This window comes from Synchiropus splendidus, chromosome 4 (assembly GCF_027744825.2).
Source record: "Synchiropus splendidus isolate RoL2022-P1 chromosome 4, RoL_Sspl_1.0, whole genome shotgun sequence".
In the NCBI taxonomy this organism is placed as follows: Eukaryota; Metazoa; Chordata; class Actinopteri; order Syngnathiformes; family Callionymidae; genus Synchiropus; species Synchiropus splendidus.
The window spans coordinates 4,725,128-4,745,420 of NC_071337.1; the positions used below are offsets into that span (position 1 = coordinate 4,725,128).

Genomic DNA, 20,293 nt, shown 5'->3' on the forward strand with positions numbered 1-20,293 from the left:
TGAGATGCCCTGCAGGGACACACACCTCTCACACACACACACACACACGTTCTGACCATCATGCGCCGTGTACACACACAGCTTTACACGCGGGCGCTGACACAAGCACCAACAAGCCAATTTAGCATGTTTAGCGAGATGAGCTGCCTTCCTTCGCAGATGAAGATCGCGGACCATTTTTGTGTGATTAAAACTGGGGTTGTAATGTTCGACGTGCCTTCAGGGAGTAACACCCCAGAACACACCTTTATTACAGTGTGTGCTTTATTACTTCTTTGCCCTGGTTATGAGCTCTGGTCCAGGTCTGGTCACTTCGACATATTAAATTCTCACAAACCGTCGTGGAGAATCTGGCCAGTGTCCGAATTACAAAAACTGCAACGTTCCTCGTGCTTATTTATGGTTCGCTGTCCTACTGGTGGCTGCCGAGAACTGGAGCAGGTCTGTGATGTGAAAAGCCGCCGCAGCAAACACTGTGCGCTGATTCAGCGCTGACCAGGGAATGAAAGCACAATAAGATTTTAACAAAGTTGTAATATCAGTGTAATATCGCTTGAATGAGGTCATCGCAAAATCTGCCGACTCCAGCCCTCGCAACATCTGAGGACTTGAAGTAAGTGGAGTCGTATTAAAGCCCATGCATCAGTTTCACTATGTTGCAACTGCAGATAAACTTTATCTCACATAGCCCATGGTGATGAAATGATAAAATAATGGAATGTTTCGATCGTAGTGGAGGAGAGCAGGAGACAAACACAGGTTGAAGAAGCATTCGTTTGTTTGCTTTTTGTTGAATGATCTTATTTCCATCAATCAGGTGTCCCACCCTCAGGGGCAGTTCTCTTATTTATAGTTACTAATATTTGCCTTTTTCCTCAGCGTAATAAACATGCAAATACAATCAAATATTAAACTAGGAAATATTCAGATTTGAACCATTTTGCTGTGAGAAAATCTTGCAGTCAAGAAAATCTTGACAAATTTCGTGAGTTTTAACGCTTTCTTTGGCCTTAAAAATACAGTTTTCAAACTACAAAAATTTAATCATTTCAGACTTGAAGACTGATAAAAAAAAAAAAAAAAAAAAAGTTCAGTCCAAATGTAGCAGGTGTGTCTGCGCCAGCGCAAGAGTGCGTTTGAGTTTGTCTCCTGCTGAGACTCAATCTGTTCCCGGCGCCGGGACTCGGCCTCGCTGCTGGATCATCCAAACACTCGGCCCGACGCCAAGCCGCTAAACTGCCTCAGCGTTTTTTTGGATGGTTCCCCAAAACTGAAGATTCAGGTCCAGAACAGAAAGTGGACGGCCATGAATTCAGACGTTCGCTGTAGCCATCCCAGCATGCTTAGAACTTGTTGGTTGTAATGTTGATGTTCTTGGGGAGAAATCACTGTGATGCTGTGAAGACTCTACGTTTGAATCCTAAATAAACTAGCAGGAAAACGTAAAACAGCAGGAAAGGAGGATCGGCAAGAAAGATGTGAAATACCGTTGCTGTTATTGATGTGCGCTGTCTGTTCTTTAGACAGTGTGGGTTTATCTACTTGCCAGGTCTAAATACTGCCAGTCGGAAAGTCCTGCTCGAACCCTTGACTGCTTTTTTTTTTCTTAACGTCTTGTGAATTTCTCTCTGCAATGTCCTGCAATGTTGCTAGGATCCTGTGGCGGGTTCTTAGTTTGTTGTTGAAATGGTCAGCCAATTACGGTTGAGGGTTTCCATCGGCACTCTAAAACAGGGGTGTCCAAACTGCTCCAGACCAGAAAGGGCCGCAGTGGGTGCTGGTTTTTGTTCCAACCGATCAACCAATCGGTAGAAACAAGCAGCACCAGTCTGACAATGATGGTGATGACAGTCTTCACCTGACACATGATTGATGAAGCTGTGTGTGGTTGTTGGGTTGGAATAAAAACCTGCACCCACTGCGGCCCTTGAGGACTGGTTTGGACACCTCTGCTCTAGGAGCTGTTTTTGCCAATAGGTAGTCACATAGACTCAATGACAGCGCTACTTTGCTGACACCCCCTGACAAGGTAGACGTTAGGAGGCTCTGCAGTTCTCGTAATCCACTTCCCCGTCAGCAAACTCCGACCCAAGACGCACCATTCTGAGATTATTGATCTGGTCTGAGACAGATTTACACAGTCCCCCTAACTCGGCCTCTTCAACTATGTCATTAATTCCGTCCTGAGGGAATAGGGATGGGACCTAGTTTGTACAGTAGTTGGGGTGTCCCTGGGAGGATGTCCAAGACGTCCTTGAGAGAACGCTGCTCAGACTGTTGGCATGTACTGTATATAAATGCTGCCAAGATGAAGGTAATGAGATGCCTCACCCCCCTGTAAGACGTCTAAGAACTCTTTGTCCTATCTGGGATAGTACAGAAGTGTCACCAGTCCCTCGGGGTAGCGTGAGATCTTGTCATCAACAAAGGGTGGCATCTACCAAGCTGTCATCCGGACTGTCCTCTATGGTAGGTCTGCTCTGGAGGTCTTCAGCCATGACATTTACCATCACTGCCATGTTGACTGGACACAAACTACCAAGGTGCGTTGTCACCTGCTTCTCAACTCCATCCCACCCATCCTGCTTCAAAGCCATCTTTGACCCAATGCCTTGCAGGTGGAAATACCTTGAAGGGCAGCTGAGCCACCTCCTTGATCCTGGCTGTGTGGCTGCCAACATACCTTGAATTCCGCACTATAGAGCTCACTGGAATATAATTTCATATTTTGCGTCCGAAGTTCCTGCACCACAGCCAGTCTCAGCTGCTGCTTGTGATGTGTCCACTCCTCCTTACTCGCTGCTCTCTCACCATGAGCAGACACCATGACTGCTGTGAAGGTTCTTTCAGTCTGTCGTGTCAAGTTCGCATTCTGCTGCACATGCATGGAAAATGCTATGCAGGGAAGTATGGGATGTATGGAAATATTTCACGGACACAGCAAAGTCTCACGTTGAATGTAATGTTTTTCAGTTGTGCTTTTGACAGAATAGTTTTTTTTCCCATTGTATTTTATTGTTGGTCTTCTTGAAGAGGTTTAAAAACGTGTCTGAATTAAAATAATTTAATGCTTCATGTTTTCACCTCATGTACACAGAAGGTGTCATCATTTTGATTACAAATTCATTGTCAATCCATGTGATCGGTATCGCTGATCGGCAGCAAAAACCCTGATCGGAACCACAAATCTTCATTAGCACCTCAAACGTCATATGTTTGGTGCTGCAACTTTGTTTTGTCATGGTTTATGTGTGCAATAACTTCATATTTTGTGAGGAACAAAAATCGTGGCAGAGAATTGTGATATCAAATCTTAGCTAAAAAATTGTGATTCATATTTTCCCCCGAATGGTGCAGGCTTAGTGGGGGGAACCAATGCTCATAGCGACATGGTTTACAAATGTTTGAGGTCTCACAATGATTGTTGTACCTTCCCTGTTTACCTGCTGGTCCCGGGAGGAGAAGCCGTCTGGCATACAGCTTGCAGATCCATCGTAAAACCAGCTGCCCAATTCAAATCCGTTAAACACGCTGACCAGAACGAACGAGAACCTACATGAGCTGCCGCAACTTCGCATATGTTTTTGATCATGTTGATGGAACATTGGGAATCTGATAGCAATGGAGTCTTAACTAAGAGCACATGGAGGAGACATGAGACACTGAGTCCACAAACAGGAAGTGAATATTCACACTCGGAATCGCTCGCAGTTTCTCACTCTTGCATCTCTCCAGAAGATGCTGATCTGATGACTGCACTCCGAACAGAAACACACACTGAATACCAACGTACACATTTTCGTGGCTCTTGCGTCAGCTAAATCATTTGACTACACACGTCCGTGGACAGGTTGCACCAGGTTGCATCACACGTCTCTGTTACTTTGCAGCCAAGTGTGAAGGGGATCATTAGCCATGTGATCCAAATCTGTGATCCTCTTCACCTGATGACCTCGGTGGCTGCTGCCCACATGGTCAGATTGTTCCGGAGCTGGTGACTGTGAATCACTGACTTGCAGTGCGTTGTACAATACCTGATCATCCGATATTTTCCAAACAAAAGTCCACTGGCTGTAGCTTCTGTTCCAGCCGTAAAAGCAAAACCTTCAGCTGGACTTGGAACTAATGATTGTTCATGTTAATGATTAGTTAATGTGAGAGATTTTGACGCGGCGAGTGACGCTCCTGGAGCTCTGTGACCCGATAACTTCACTGTCGTACAGTCGTTCAAACCGCCAGGTTCACGTTCCAGCCAGATTTGTGGGACCTTTTTCTCTTCCTCTCTCACCAACGACATTCGAATGTTCCCCTCACAACAAGTTTGCATTTCGCTGATGAACAACATGAAGTCACATGACTATTGTGTGTGTGAAGACAGACACACACACAGCCTGCAGCCAAGCAGAGGAAATAGTTTGGCAGTACATTTTGTCCTTCACACTGAGACTTTCTCTCAGCGTCTTTGTCACCGTTTTGTTCTTTCACACACTTTATTTTAACACATACACACCTGGTGAGGTTATTCTGAGAAAACTTAAAACCCTCGAGAGGCTTCGGAGTGGAGGGTTGGATGGACGTTATTGAACTACAAAGTGTAGCTTGGGGGTGTCAAACCTGGTCACACGCGAGGCACAGCACCAGATCGTGGTTACACCTTTGATAATGAAACGCTATTTTCTTTTTATTTATTATATTTTTTCTTCAAGATATTTCTCCATATTTTATATTTTAATGGCTATAATATTTCAAACAATGTAGGAATGTTGTTTCACTCTACTGACCGTTTTGTAGTCAAGGTGTTTAGACCGTCATCCAGAGCTGCACTGTCCTCATTTTGGGCTCGATTGTTGGTATTTCTAATCCCCACTTGTTGCCCGCCAAAGCTGAGAAGGTGGGAGGTCGTCACTTAGAGCTGGGCAAAGAGCTGCCCCACGCCACCTGCGGCCTGTGTTTATGTGGCCCTCTTGAGCAAAACTACATTTTTTTTGTGATGCTATGTTAATGTTTTTTATTGTTCCTCCATTTTTAAATTCTTAATGGAAACTCAGGGGTTTTATTGTCTGTATTCCTCTATAGCAGTAGATTTTTGTCCTTCAAAATTAAATGAAGGTTTTAGAAAGTGCCATTATATGATATGGTTTTAGTTTCCAAAATATTCACCACTTCAAAAAATTATGACAATCGTACTATGTGTTAAAAAAAAGAGCAACATATTTAACATATTTTGAGCTCTTGATATCAAGGTGTGTTTACACATTATACTTTATGTTGCATGTCTCTCTTTCTTTTGAATTGACGGCCCCTTACTGTATAACGTGGACCCTAAACCACCAAGGCTCAGGAACTAATATGCAGTATGAAATGATCAGATATCATCCACGCATTTGCTTCTCTTCTGTTATAACACTCAATTGGCATAAAACTGTGATGATGAATTTGAGTTCATGATGACGTAAGAGTCGGCTCCTGTCGACGCATCCATTAGGTGCGGTAAACAAGCTCTTCAGTGCCAGTATCGGAGAAGAGAATGCAAACCTTTGCGTGGCGGCTGGATGTTCTAATCGTGTCGGTGAGCATGGAAGACTGTTGTGGTCTCCCCAAAAGATGTAGAGCATCATAAGATGATGACACGACTTAAAAGAGCGAGTGACAAAATGGCTGCCATCGGTAAAAGAGTAAGTCCCTCTGCAGACCACGTGACATACTCTGTACCTTCTTATAACGCTCAGTTCATCTTCATCTTTATTGGGCTGAACGATGTCTGACCCTGTCTCGGGCCTATCGCGTTGTAATTTGTGGTAGTACATAGTAATAACATTATATTCAGTCTTTTTGTATAGACCTTATTAACACAGTATTTCTTCGTCCTAACTATCTCTTGGATGGCTTGATGTCTGTGGCCTTAAAGGAATTTAATTGCCATGGATACAGATGGATAAATAAGTAGAATTTCATTTTCCGACCAACAGAATATTAATTCAAGCTGAACATTTTGGAATCATCAACGGAGCTAATTAGCATAATATAGAGGACCGTGCGTCTTTAAAATACATGTGTTTCATAACAAATCCCAACATTAAGAAAACTTGTCAAAGAAAACTAAAAATATTGTTTACCTGAGGCTATTGTAAGTTGTTCTCATCTTTATTAACTTAATGTCTCAGTTCCTCAAGACCTGCCTTCCTCCCAATTGTAACGTCTTGTGATTGGTGGAGAAGTTCGGCCAATGAGAGCAGAGGACTTCAAGCGGTTGCTCAGTGATTGGTTGATTTTGTGGCAGCTTTGTAACTGCATGCGGTTGAGCGAGTGAAACCGAAGCTGAGCGCAAGCGTACGACACTGAGCAGCAGAGCAGTTGAGAGCGCGCGTATGCAATGTTAAGCGAGTGCTGGCATTATATGGAGAGCCAAAAGGGTGATGTGAGCGCAGAAAAACATGTTTTGGGTGTACAATAACCATGACACATTCGTACAATGACGGTAAAAACAACCTCCAAACATAAAACATTGGTAAATGCAGTCAAAACTCAAAACTGCCTGAATGTGACTCCGATGTTGCTAGTGTGAGCCTTCAAATTGCGCTTCGCGATGAAGGTTTCGACTCCTCAAATGTGATTTTGCTCAAAATACGTATTCCCCCAAATTTTTACAAATGGCCATAGAAGATGGTAAAGAATATGAACTTGTCCAAAGTTTTATTTCCGTCCTTGATTTGGATACCCAGTGTTTCAGTGTTAGGTCGATTTGAATCACGTCAGCACATCTTTGTTTTTTGTTTTTTTCTTCAACAAGAAAACGTGATTGTGTTTGGATACACACACACACTCTTCCTTGTCCCTCCTAATCACTCCTCTGGTGCAGTTTGGGCTGTTTCCATGGCAACGCACCAAGTTCCATGGTCGCTGAAGGGAGAGACGAGAGTAGTACCCCACTCGCCCCGCTATTTCAAACACACACACAGGAGTAGAAACCAAATATTTCATCGATTTACAGCGAATAATGGAACAAGAAATGTTGGTCCACAACTGGCGGAGCTGGCCCAAGTGAACGGGCTCAATTGAAGACACAAGCGCTGGTCTTTGACTTCATGTGACCTGCTGCTTCTCTGCCTAAAACAGAGTTTACGGCTTGTTAACAAACATCCGGATGAGTCTGTGTTTTGTTTTGGGTTTTTTTCTGTAGAGCATGTGATCATGGTTCCAGTGCCCCCTGCTGACTCACCTTCAATTTTCTCTTTTTATTTTACTGAAACTCGTACATTGAGCGTTTTGTCTCTTTGATGTCATTCATTTTTTGTTGTTGTTGACCACTCTATGACGGAAGAGGGGCCTCCCTCACAGAGACGTGGACCTGCCCACTTGTCCGACCCAAATTCTCCTACCTTCTGTTTCCCTGAACTCCACGTTGCTTCAGAGGTGTCTGCACGGGAATTAATGAGAGAGCACACAGACACAAATTTGCTGTGCAATGTGTTTAACCATCCGCGGCCGTGTGTGTGTGTGTGTGTGTCAGGAACGTTTCTAATCTGATCACGTGCGTTGTCTCCGTGCAGAACTGATGAGATTTAAATGCATTCGCGCACTACTCCTGGAGAGAAACCTCCAAAAATTTCCCCCCCTCTGTCTGCCTATGTGCACACGTGTGTATGTGCAGGCTGTGACGGTGGTCGCTGGTATGGTACAGAAGACGTCGGCGGTTGTGATGGAGGTCAGGAGACGCCGACGGCGGCGAGGATGATGGAATGATGATGAAGATGGTGATGAGCGTAATTAGTGTATAAAGTGTGTTTTTAGTGTCAGAAGTGATACCAGCGTGACTCGCAGACACGCGCGCACACTCCTGTTAATTAGCACCTGAGTGTTTGGGTCCTGGTTAATATTCGGCGTCGGCACTGAGATGACAGAACACCTCCTTGCTGTCTCTGCTGTTGCTGTGGTAACACAGTGGAAGGGAAGCGCCACTCCCCTCCTTCTTCTCCTTCACTTTTTAATGAGTCTTTGTATTTTTTTGGGGGGGGGGGAGTACCCCCAAATATATTCATCTGTATTTACCCCTAATAACACTTAAGAAAGCAATCATTTTCACTGATTTATCCGGCGTAAGTTTGGAGGACAGTTGCACGCCATTATTAAAATGAGAAACACAAATGTCCCATTTTCAGATTTGTGCAACTTTTCCGAAGATGATAATGCACCATTAGCGCAGCCAAGCCTCACTCCCATGGTGTAATATATTGACGCTGGGAAAGTGGCCTTTTCCGTCCCATACTGACGACAAAAGCATCCATCAGTGTTGCATGTTGACACGTTAAACTTTCAATTGAAGCGCATGTTCCACCTCCCGCAGCACATCCTGACACCGTGTCGCGTACAAGAAAGACGTAGGTCAGAGTTTGGGATGGAGCTCCTTTTGTTCTATGTGTAGAAACACGTCAGTTGCTATTTAAAGCCCGTAAAACGGCAGTGTGTTTCGGTCATGGTGACCAATGCAATTCAGTGAAGAGAGAGTCTGAATACCTGCGTGCACCTCAAGCTTCCCCCTCCCTTCATGTGTAAAGCTCCTGAAACACTGGAAGGAAAACGTTTTCACTCTATTGAAATGCCTGTGTCAACATGCTACTCAGAAGGCTGCCTTCGGCGTCAGTATAGGACGCAAAAGGCCACTTTCCCAATGTCAATATATGACGCCATGGGAGAGAGGATGGGCTGGTTAGCTCAGTCAACACTGGGCATCATGTGCGAGTCCCTTGAGGGTGGTAGGAGTTCCCGTCTCCTGGTGTCTGTATCAGTCTGACTTGGTGAAGCTCATCCGGAAGAGCAAAACTCTGGACGTACCAGTCTGTCCACTTGGTGAAGATTTTTGTGAAAGCATGTGATAGCCAGAAAGAAAATGTCGGTGAGCCAAAACGTTTGCAGGTGTACAGCATAAGTCAGGACCAGGAACTTAACAAAACTTGAGCTGGTGTTCCGGGGCTTGCTTCTGCTCCAAGCTTTATCCTGGTAATAAAAACCTGAAATAAAAGCAGACATACATTCCAAGCCAGAGATCTCAAACTCATCCACAAAACGTCTGAAGACTGTACTCAGTCGATTGTCCGTCTGATTGGTTAACCATCGTGAGCTTGTTTGGTTGGAACAAAAACCTGCTCCTCTGACGCCCTTCGAGGGACCCCCTGATCTAAGCTCATCTCTTTCTGATTCATGAAGGCTATGTCAAGGTGACTGGTGTTTTTAAATGGCCAGATGTTGGTATTCGCAGCATGAATATTTCCAATGAAATAACCACAAACGGTCAGCTATTTATTAGTAACAGAGTGCAGTTATTTGCCGTCAACAACTCACCATTGTGAATATTATAGGAACATTACACTGCAGGACGGAAAAGCTTCACCACAGACTTTCTTATTGCATTGTTGTTGTTGTTGCATGTCTTTTTGTTGTTGTATCACCAGGCAGTTCTTCAACATTGTGAACGCAAAACAAGTTCCGTCCGTGTTCCATTACTTCTCAGGAATGTAGATGAAATTGTGTTGCAGATGTCCCACTGTAAATATGAAAGAATGTGTTCTGTTTGGTTTCATTCATATGGAAACATGATGGCATGATTCAGTGAGAACACCAGGTGATGTTTATGAAATAAACACATTAATAGTAGGCCATCCAATCTAATCTAATCTTCATTAAGATCATTGTCAGAGGGTCTGTTCCTCTGAGCAGGTGGAGCGAGTGACGCGCTCTCAACCGACGTGATTCCAGAAAAGCGCTCGGCACACACCGCAAAAGTGGGATGCACCTGTCACAACACTGTTTTGTGAAAATGATTTCAGTTGAAAAAGACGTGCGTGCAGCAACACATTGTATGTGACGTTGACAATATTGATAGCTGGTTTTGAAGCGGCTCACAAGGGTGGATTTTGATGGACGAGTGGATGAAGGGGGCGCGGGAGTCACGGCAGGAGATGTTCACATGTAAGCAACTGCAGTTATTAGTACAATATATTGACATTAAAACCAGAATTTGCTCTCTGTTTCATTTGTCCTGCGTTTTTCAGAAGATGCAATATACAGTGTTACAGACTGTTCGTATGGGCTTGTGCTCTAGAGCTAAAAAAAGAAAAGGTGTACACCCAAAACATTAGATGCACAAGAGGCACAAGCAGCCGTTATTTTGACCCAGTTCCGTTGTTCAGCTCTCAGCTCAAGTCACCGTCCAGGTGTGTCTCGCTGGTGTGGCAGGACTGGAGACACTGGCACGACACTCCTCGACTGTTGTTTATGTTGTGCTGAGAAGCCTGTGTGACTGTTGACGTGTCAGGGCTGCTGTGTTCCAGTGGTCGTACTGTAGTCATGCTACTGTGGAAGGTGTGAAGCCCTGGTTCTCCGCTTCCAGATGTTGTTGAATTCTTCTGGATGGCATAAACCTTTGAGGCCATTTGTCCAGTCACTGTCGATGTGATTTGACAGGAGGATGTTCAGGACAACTTGGAGGAGAATCCCAGACAGACTGAGGACACATTACTCAGTTTTTTTGGTTCTGAATGCCTGTGTCTGCGGAGGTAGTGAAGGAGGTTTCGAGGGAGGAAACTTCCCTGCAAACCAAGCGTTTTTGGACGTCACATTTATCAAGCTTTGCTTCTCAGTCTATATATGTTCAAGGTGTTTCTTGGGAAGAGAAATTTTAATTTAAATGAGGACTAGAATTAGAAAAAAAAAAGAATCAAATTTCTGGATGAATGAGTCTGCAGGCCCATTTATTTATTCAAGTTGATCGTTTTTCCTTTTAGTTTTCATTTGACCTGTTCCACAAATTTGAATCTGAAACCAGTCCATGTTTTGACCCCCAGACCAGAGATGGTTCGGAACGTTTTTCTTTTTTCAAGGAATAAGGTAGAACTGTATCAGCGGCTTGATGAACGTCGCACAAATGTAACATTTAAAAGTACGTTTCCAGTCGGATTAAAAGAAGTCCAGTGACGCTTGCGCCAATCTTTGTTAATATTTCAATGTTTTTTATAAATAATGTGCAGCGCCGGTTCACAGCAGTAAAAAGTGGCCCGTGATAATGTTCCGCTGTGTGATTGGACGACAAACGAGCATCAGATCAGACGACAATTCGAGTCCAAGTCTCTGCAACTCGGGGGACAAATTAACAGCTTGCTAACGCTAATTAGCTGTTGAATTAATTTCAATTTCTGCTGCCAGTTTTTATTTCCAGCCTAAAAGTGTCGGGCGTGTTCCAGCTCCACGTTCTGCTTGTTTCACTTTCTTCTCCAGTGTCAGGCAGCGTTCCACTCAAGTGCCCGCCATTTTAGTCCCAACGTCTGTCAGACGTGTCGTCGGTGTGAGACGCTGTCCTTGCCTGGTTACAGCCAATTATCCTGTGAAGCCGCCGCTCAGATGTTTTCTTTCTTTAAAACTGAGTTTTTAAATCTTTTGTCAGGACTTGGACTCTTAACGTCAAAAGCTGAGGAGGTTGATCCCACCGAGTCTCTGCTCTGATCAAACGCTGCTGTGACTCTTTCAAGTAGCAAAATAAAATCCTAAGATATGGAAATGACTCCAAAACACATTTGCTGTCGTTGATTTTTACCAGATAGATGAAATTCTGCGGAGGAAATTTCAAATATTCGGCCTGGTCTAAACCAGGTTTTGCAGTGTGGCGGTCTTCAGACTGGGATGTCTTTCAAGTCCATGCGTCTGGTCACAACTTCCTGGTGCTTCCTGTCTTCCAGGTCCAGATGTCCTCTCATGACTTCACATTTGTAACACAAAGCTGCTGATGAGGGAGAGACGCATCTCCGGCACCACCTGCTGGTTCATTCTCACCAGTGAGACTCGCACTCCTCCAAAAATCTTCAACCGCCATCATGTCTAATAGAAGAAAGTCGTCGACCCCCTGCATGGTTCTGGTGTCGGGTGACCTGAACAAGGAGCAACTGGCCAACAGCGAACGTTCTGAATCTCCAGCTCCAGACCTTCCACTGGAGAATCTGGATGGTCTAGACCAGGAGTCAAAGGTGGAGGTTCAAAATGCAGAGGAACCAACCGATACACTGAGCAAACAGTCTGACAAGAGCCAGCCCACATCCTTCCAATGCAAGTACTGCCCATTCAGCACTTGCAACCTGACAGACTTTAAGCAGCACGTGGATTCTGACCACCCAAGTGTCATTCTGAACCCATTGTACCGCTGCACACTGTGCAACTTTGACACAAACAAATTTGATTCCCTGACTGACCACAACGAGACCAAGCACCCGGGCCACAGAGACTTCAAGTTTAAGCGGGTTCTGAAGGACAATAATACTGTTTTGGAACAGACAATCGTCACCAATCCGACCCAGACGGATCAAGTCACGGCTCTGAACATCAACGGAACAGTCATAATCCCAGATTCCAACGGCATCCGAGGCCAGGATCATGTGACGCCGCTGCTGCAGCGCCCACCCAATGTCAGCACCGTTCCCAAAGTAGCGATCCCATTAAACACGGCCAAGTACAACCCGTCCCTCGACGAAAACCTTACGCTGATCGCTTCCTTTAACAAGTTTCCGTACCCAACACATGCAGAACTGTCGTGGCTAACCGCTGCGTCAAAGCACCCAGAGGAGCAGATTCGGATCTGGTTCACCACACAGCGACTGAAACAGGGAATCACCTGGTCGCCTGAGGAGGTGGAAGAAGCCCGTAAGAAGATGTTCAATGGATCCATTCCTCCAGCGCATCAGACATTCTCAGTCTCCTCCACAAATAGTGAAGCAGCGCTATCGGTCAAATGTCCGTTGTCCGATCGCCTGGACAGCAAGTGTCTTAAAAGGGCTCTCCCCGTGAGCCCACCCTTGGGTCCTGATTCGAAAAGACCTGTGATGGCAGTTGCACCGAACCCCGGTGACGCGAAGGTGTTTATGGCTCCACCGCCTCCCCCTCCTCCAAAAGACCGTCCCTCACTTGCCGCGACAGTTCACTCTTTGGCGCCCAAAGTAAAGAGTATGTCATCTGTGGGGAACAAAACCAAGCCGGTGATTTCTATGCCCTCTATGGTCTTTCCGGAATCATTGACCCGACCGATGATTGCCCCACTTCCCATATTTGCACCGCCTTTCAAGAACTCTATTCTCATCCCGCGTGAAACTTCAAAGGAGCAACATCCTGCCCTTGTTCCACAGCAAATGATCAGGCCGGCGGTCATTCAGGCAACGTTGCCGAAGTCTCAAACTGTAAACATTCCACGCAACAAAGACAACGAGGGTGTCAACCTGAAAGCAAGTGTAACACGAGGAATTCTGATGCCGCTTGCCGACGCTAACGGGGCTCGCGTTGATGCGAAGCGCTCCACTGACGTGACGTCCAGTTCTCAAAAAGGCGAAGAAGCTGCAGCCGCCACGAAGCCAGATTTCCCGCCAAAACCACCCGTTCTGACGCAGTTCCCCCTGCTGGAGAGGATGAAAGGAAAGTCTGCCGAACACTTTAAAGTTTTGGAAGAAAATTTTGTACGGAATAGTTTCCCCACGCACAACGATGTGGAGAAAATGGTTAGCACCACACGGCTGTCTCACCAGGAAATCACCAGCTGGTTTGCGGAGAGACGAGCGCTACGCGACAATCTTGAGTTGGCGCTTCTCAACTCGATGGGTTCCAAGAAACGCCAGGATTATCAAACCCAAGCATTTAACAGGAATGCTAGCCAGGGCATGGTTGGCCGTCAGAGCCCCCCTCCCATCATCAAAGACTCAGTCCTCAACAACAATTCTTACTGTGTCTCTCCCGAGAACCGTTTCCCGACACTGCTTAAAGAGGATTTCGGTCGGTGGCCTTCACATGAGGAGTATAGCCAACCGGATGCTCGAATGGGAGGGATGAACGTTGACATTAGCCGCTGGTACGATAGCCGCATGGAAATGTTCCACAACTTCGGTGTGAATGGAGGCCGTGCCTTAAACCACAATGGGGCGCTAACGGCTAACAACAAAGTCCTGGAGGTGGAGCTGGGCTGGCTGATGGAGCAGCGAGCCAACAATCTCAGCGATCAGCAGCGGGACGATCTTCACCGCTTACCAAGGTATGAACTTTTGATCGTCTCACCGGGCTTTGATCATGAGATAAAGAAAGTGGAGCACAAAGGTTTTCCTTCCAATATGAATGTTTTTGTCCAAACGAAATCCATATCTTTTATTTTCAGTCAAGATTATTTCTTCAATCGTCACCCCAGCTGTCTGAGAATCCTTTATCATTATTATCAATGTTTTGAAAGTCTTAGAGAAAAAAGTCTTGAGTATTTTGTTATTGACTCACTGCTGCTTTTTTGGTATTTAAGGCTCTAAAGCCATTGTTTCTCTCCTGCTCTCAGCAGTGGCGTCAGCGTGTAGAGTGATCTGAAAAATGTGCTTGAGCATCTGAATGCTGAAGCTGAATGCTGACTGAAGTCCTGAAAACAAGCTGGTCTCCTGGTTTGTTTTCAGCGATTCAAAAAGCCACCAAAAGCCCTTTCTTCATTTGAAATCAGATTTTTCTAACATAAATTCAAATTGAGGTGGTGAAGTGGAAATAAAAAGCAGGCCAGCAGTTTCAACGTTCTGATACGCCTGTGAAAATAAACCAAACACCAGTCTGAATTCGGTAATTTTCAACTTCTATTTCAGCATGAAACTTTTCCGACTGGAAATGTTTAATTTCCCCTCTATACGAGCGAACATGTTTTTGTGAACACGCTATTTGTGTGCGCTTGCTGTGGTTCCCAGGAGAGCGCCCCCCGGGGCTGCAGCTTTGAAACGCACCACAGAGACTTCTGATGTTGAAGAAAAACAGTTTTTGTAGAAACAAACTGCTGATGTTTTTCCATTTGTCAAAAATGAGTGACAGTTCTCTTCAGAACAAATAATAGAAATAGATTTCTTTCATTATTTTTAGTTTGGGGGGAGATATGTGAAGTGGAAAAGACGATCATGAAACAGCAGTGTAAGAGCTCGGCTCCTTGGTTCTGATTGGTCCAGCAGGCTGCGGCAGCAGGACGGCGGCGTGCCGGTCACCTGGCCGGAGGACGGAGCGTGGCAGCGGGCGCGAGAGCTGCTGCCGGAGAGAGAGGACAAGATGGCGGGAGAGGCATCGGCGAGACTGACGGGCTGACAGCGGGTGAGCTCAGTATCCCTGAACTTTCAAATCGATCCGTTCAAGATTGACGTCCAAGAACAGACACAAACAGAGTTAGACATAGGTACATTCAACTCGCACTCATGATCCAAGTGTTTGTGCTTATCATCTTTATTGACCTTGTGCCTGAGACGTGGGCTCAGCTGGCAGCCAGCGTTTCTGCCCGCACCCTCAGCGCAGAAGTTCTGTGTGTGGCAGGTTCAGTTCTGCCTGTCCCAGGCTGGAATTTGCCAGAGACGTTTGTCACCGGCGCGGCTGCAGACCTGGTGCTGTTGTGGAGATTAATGCTACTTGTCGCTGTCTCTCCACCCAGGCGTGGTTTTGTTTGTACAAAGGTTTTCTTTGTTGAGCCGTTGCAATTATTAAGGCATTTGTTTTTACGTAACTTAAATTATAAAACTGGATGAGATTTAGAGAGTAAAGCACACACACACACATAATCGGAGTAAATATACTTTCATAACATCAAGTGACAGATATGTGCAGTTAAATCAAAATACAAACAAGAAAACAAAAGGACTAGTACTGGAATACTTTTGTGTGTACTGATGTGTGTGTCGCTCCTTTGAAGCTAAACTGGACCCAGTTTCATTTAAAGCTTCTTCTCCAAGTCTGGAAACTATTTGAAATTACCAAAGGAAATCATGCTAATAGAGTGCACATGGCTTTATGCGCAGCATGAATGTTGACAGGTACTAATGCAGCATAACAAAGGACAAATACCTCACTGTCTGCGTGCTACTTCAGGGGAGTTGTCTTCTCCATTGTAGCGGCACTGTTCTTTCATTCACATTGGCTCACGGATCCTGCTTCATTGACTTAGTTCTGCCAAGTGAAGTGTCGCGCCATCGCCTTAGCTTAGCGACGCTAGTCTGCAAGAAAAGGAAATATGATATGAACCTGCGTTAATGTGAATCCTGGATAGCAACTGGTTTATCTAACAAAGTATCTAACAAAAAAGATCAAAGTCATCCCCCTTCAAGACTGCCACCCCCTTTCCATCCCTCCCCGTTTCACAGTAAATGTTGGAATCTTTAAGCTAAAAAAAATGATCAACACAAATTTTATGGCTTCATATTCCGCTTGCCTCGCACGGCACACGGTACACCGCCCATTATTAACTTTAGTCAACCGTTACTCCTGAAAGCTCAGTCAACATTTACCCTCCCACTGGCACATAAAAAAATAGTTTTGTTATCACTGAAATCAACTTCATTGTATCTATTTCAACAAATTCATACGTTCTCAATGTGCAACATGTAGAATGGATTAGCATGCGACTAGCGCGTATCGCAGTGAAGCAGAAGGTTGCCACTTTTCGTCGAGGCTAAGACCTTTTTTTTTTCATCAAGAATCTAAGAATGAAGTTAAAATGGGTTCCAGAAGGTGCACTTTTCTCATTTGAGGAAAAAAAAAAGGGAAAATGGCACCACTAGGGGGCGTCACCCATCGCGTCAGGAATGCGACACCCCCTTTCCCTGAAATGCCCCTGATGTAGCTTCATCCAGGCTGCCATCTTTGTTCAAAACTGTCTGTTCTCATGTGCAGTTTTACCACTTCACCGTTTGTTGGTTTGGTCTCAACCAGAATTAGCTTGTTAGCTTTGAATTACCTTTTCTACTTGCCACTTGTAAGCTGACTTACTTTCTTTCTCATTTCATTCCACATTTCTGCCAGCTGAACCCAGCAGAAAAGAGTGACAGCATGTTTTTGGTAAATTATTTTTTGTAGGTTCCCGCTGTCAAATAAATACAACTGGAGTTAGCATGTTAGCATTGATGTGTGCTAGCTTCACAGTGGCTAGCTGCGTGGGTACTTCCTGTTTGGTTCATACTCACTCACCCTGCGGTGAAAGACATCACAGTATAGGCACAGTCGGCGCCCAGCTGTAACACAAACCCCAGTGAAAGTGAAAATCCCCATTCTAGACTTTAACCCTTCAGACGTGCATTACAAACTGTTTTTCAAACGTATTCCAAACACTTCCCAGCACGGACGTCGTCTCTCAGTACTGGACACGACAGCAGAAATCAAGCTACCGTGCCTGAAAAAAACTACAATTTTATTTACATTTTCGGCAATTTTTCGGGCCACAAATAATTAAAAACTGTAATCCCACAATCCAGTGGAATATCCTAGCAGGGGATTACTGGATACCCCGTAACGTAAAGATGTCTGTTTGTGGTATCCAGTCATGGGCTCTGCTCTCTAGCAAGGCTTCACCCTCCGGAGCAGGGTGAGAGAAGAGCCGTGGCGCCAGGCTACGTTGCAGTGTTCTTTTTCACGAACCTCTCTGGCCCCCAGCTGCCGCTCGGCCACGCTAGTTTCTTGTGTGAGCCGCAAACACACAACCCTCACGCGGCGTGGAAGTGAAGACAAAACTGCACACCCCTCCCTCCTGTTGTAAAAAAAAAAAAAAACCTCTCTTGTCTTTTCTCTCTCGCCCCCTGTAGGTCACGACCATTGCTGTTGCTGACAGAAGTGGAGGGAGGAACTCTTTTGCATCAAGATGAAGGAAAAAAAAAAGACGTTTTCATGATTGTTGCTTCCCAGTTCACACACAACATCCGGTTATGAAGTCAGTCATGTTCCAAGCCGTTCTTGTTGGACCTTTCTGTGTTTGAAGGCTGTTGATGTCTTAGATGATCTGACCCACCACAGCTAATGCATTTGACCCTAGTAACTTCCTAAATATCAAATTGAAAAGTGTTAGAACCGAATGAATTAAGAAGGGGTTGAGGTGTCTCCCTTAAACTGGTGTCAAACTCGAGGCCCGAGGGCCAAGTCCAGCCTGCCATGTCATTTTTTTGGCCTGTAGTTCTGACTAAATACATTTGAAATTAGCCATTCAAAGTGCTGTAAAAACTAGCTTTGCAACAAAGCATGATGATGTCATGACCTACCAGATTCAAGCTCCGCCCTTTTGACATGCTTGCAGGGGGAGATTAGAACTCCAGAATAAGTCTGGAAAATTTCCCAAAAAAACTGATGCATTTGGTGAAAGATCGGAAAGTGAGTGAATGTTTCTCCTTCCTCCTGTGATGTGAGTCGATGGTGTAGTTGGACAAAGTTTTGAAGCTAAGCTCAGAGTAGCTAAATGCTAAATTAAATCCAAAACTACAGGCTCAGATGAAGTAAATATGCATTTTGTTGTGCACGCTGCTTGGTCTGGGAAATTTCCAGTTTGACCTAACACCACCCCCCAACTCTCCCTAAAGTTTTGACAAACTAGCTATGAATCCAGGTGTTGTGTGTGAACTGCGTCGCCTCGGAGACAAATGGATGAACACAACGCCGAGTGCCAAAGCCACTGAAAAACTTCTGGTTGTAAATACAAACTTGTGTTTGGTCTCATTTCTCTACTGTAAAAATGTGCACTTGTAAAATTCCGGCAATGAAAGGAACTTCATAAAACAGCGCCCCCACGCCGCAACTGCCATCATCCCAAACCAGGAAGATGGTCCGTTTTTATCCCCGACCGTTCAGGATGTGCGGAAACTTGCAGAACTAGGTTTTCCAGTTGTCATGTAACAGCATTTGTTTTTAAAAAAAAAAAAAAAAAAAAGAGAAAATTGAAAGCAAAGAATAGTGGCAACGAAAAGCTATTTCAAATGGTTTTATATTTTGTAGTTTGAAGTCTTCATTTCAGCCCCTCCTCTTCATGGAGGAAGTAAACTGGTTCTGAAAAAAAAAAACACAACAAATGATTTGATCAACTAGTTCAAGATGGCCGCCAACAGGTTAGGCCCGAAACCTTTGACTCTTCGTTTCCTTCTTTTTCTTGCTCTGTCGCTCCGTAACCACTACACAGGTAACAATAGCTCAAACAATGTTGTACATAATGTGTCGGCTTCAAACTAGTTTCACTGAAAAATCAGTTTTAAACATGTCGACTCTTGTCTGTGAGGTACATTTAAGTGTTGACCAAAGTGCTCTACAGTTTCGTGAACACCAGGAACAGACATAGAAACATGAATGTGCCAGAGCACCCACGTCAGGTGCAGGTGCTCTGAACAAGATGTAGGACCTACTGTGGGAGAGAAGGCGCCTGTTACCCTTGAACTTCTGTGAGATTTGGGAGGGAGAGACCAGCGGGGTCTACGCTGTCGAGGGCGTTCAACGCTGCCTGCTAAAAATGGCCGACCAATGAGAGCAGAGATGAATGTGAGGACGGCTTTTGTATGACCGTCTCGCAGAGTGCTACTGACCAGACGAGTCAGGTGGAGTTGGAAAAAAATATTTACGACTACTTGAGTTGGCGTACGATGTCGCCGTGAAACTACTTTAATTCCGACACGAAGTGATTTAAGCAAATAGCTCAATATTAGCGTGTTTACGTCGCTTCTGCTGCTGTTATGTCCTGGTCAGAGTTTAACACATTTATCCAAAACAATCTGTAGTTACAAACCGTACCAGTAAGGCTCGCCTCAACTGCTGCACACTGAGGTTCATTTATCTTGATTTTTTTTTCATTCTTTTCTGATGATCATTTACAGAAACGGTTCTAACGCAAGAAGAAAAAACAACAAACGGGCAATGTCGTTTGAGGTTAGTTAGCATTCTGCTTCTTCTGCTACAGTCAATACCAGCCTGCGCTCGCACACCGAACGCTGTTCCGCACTCCACCAGCGGGAGGCGCTCACAACAAGATGGTTTTAATCTCTGGTTTTTCAGGAACAGTTTTCAGTATGTGTTTCGCAGTCGTCTCGACAACCTGTTGATGTCGCTCTATTTCAATAAAATAAAGGTCAAAGCTTGTGTCTGAGTTTGATGTAGAAATGTTTTTGGACATGAACGTGATTTTTGTAGACCAGGAGGTCGTGTCCAGGGGGCGCTCTAGAGCTTCAAGACGTTTCACTTTACAGGTAAAATGTGCAACATACTAGCTGAACACACAAACACACATATGAGGTTTCTCAATGACATAACCCTTCCCCCAGCCTCTCCCCCTAAACCGAACCATCCAAAACACATGGCTCACCTGAACCAGGACCAGGACCAAACTAGAACCCAGTTATTTGGAGGCTTCAGCCTCAAATTGAGGCTTAACCTCGTGGGGACTGGCAAAATGTCTCCACTTAGTCCTCACAAAGATAGTGTACTGTCACAAATCGGTACCCGCAAAATAGGATAGACAAGCCCCCCCCCC

At 45.0% G+C, this 20,293-nt stretch overlaps 1 protein-coding gene across 2 annotated transcripts in view; it reads left to right on the forward strand.

The window, feature by feature from the left end:
* Positions 1–20,267, forward strand: part of LOC128757021 (zinc fingers and homeoboxes protein 2-like) — a 31,568-nt gene extending 11,301 nt beyond the window's left edge. The window contains exons 2-4 of one of the 2 annotated variants that reach the window (XM_053861994.1): positions 11,730–14,056; positions 14,991–15,126; positions 17,598–20,267. In XM_053861994.1, coding sequence (XP_053717969.1) covers positions 11,865–14,056; positions 14,991–15,120 — 2,322 coding nt within the window. In that variant the 5' untranslated portion in view covers positions 11,730–11,864 and the 3' untranslated portion in view covers positions 15,121–15,126; positions 17,598–20,267. Of the gene's footprint in view, positions 1–11,729; positions 14,057–14,987; positions 15,127–17,597 lie in introns of both variants that reach the window. The other variant, XM_053861993.1, reaches the window with a different exon arrangement.
* Positions 20,268–20,293: the final 26 nt, after the last annotated feature.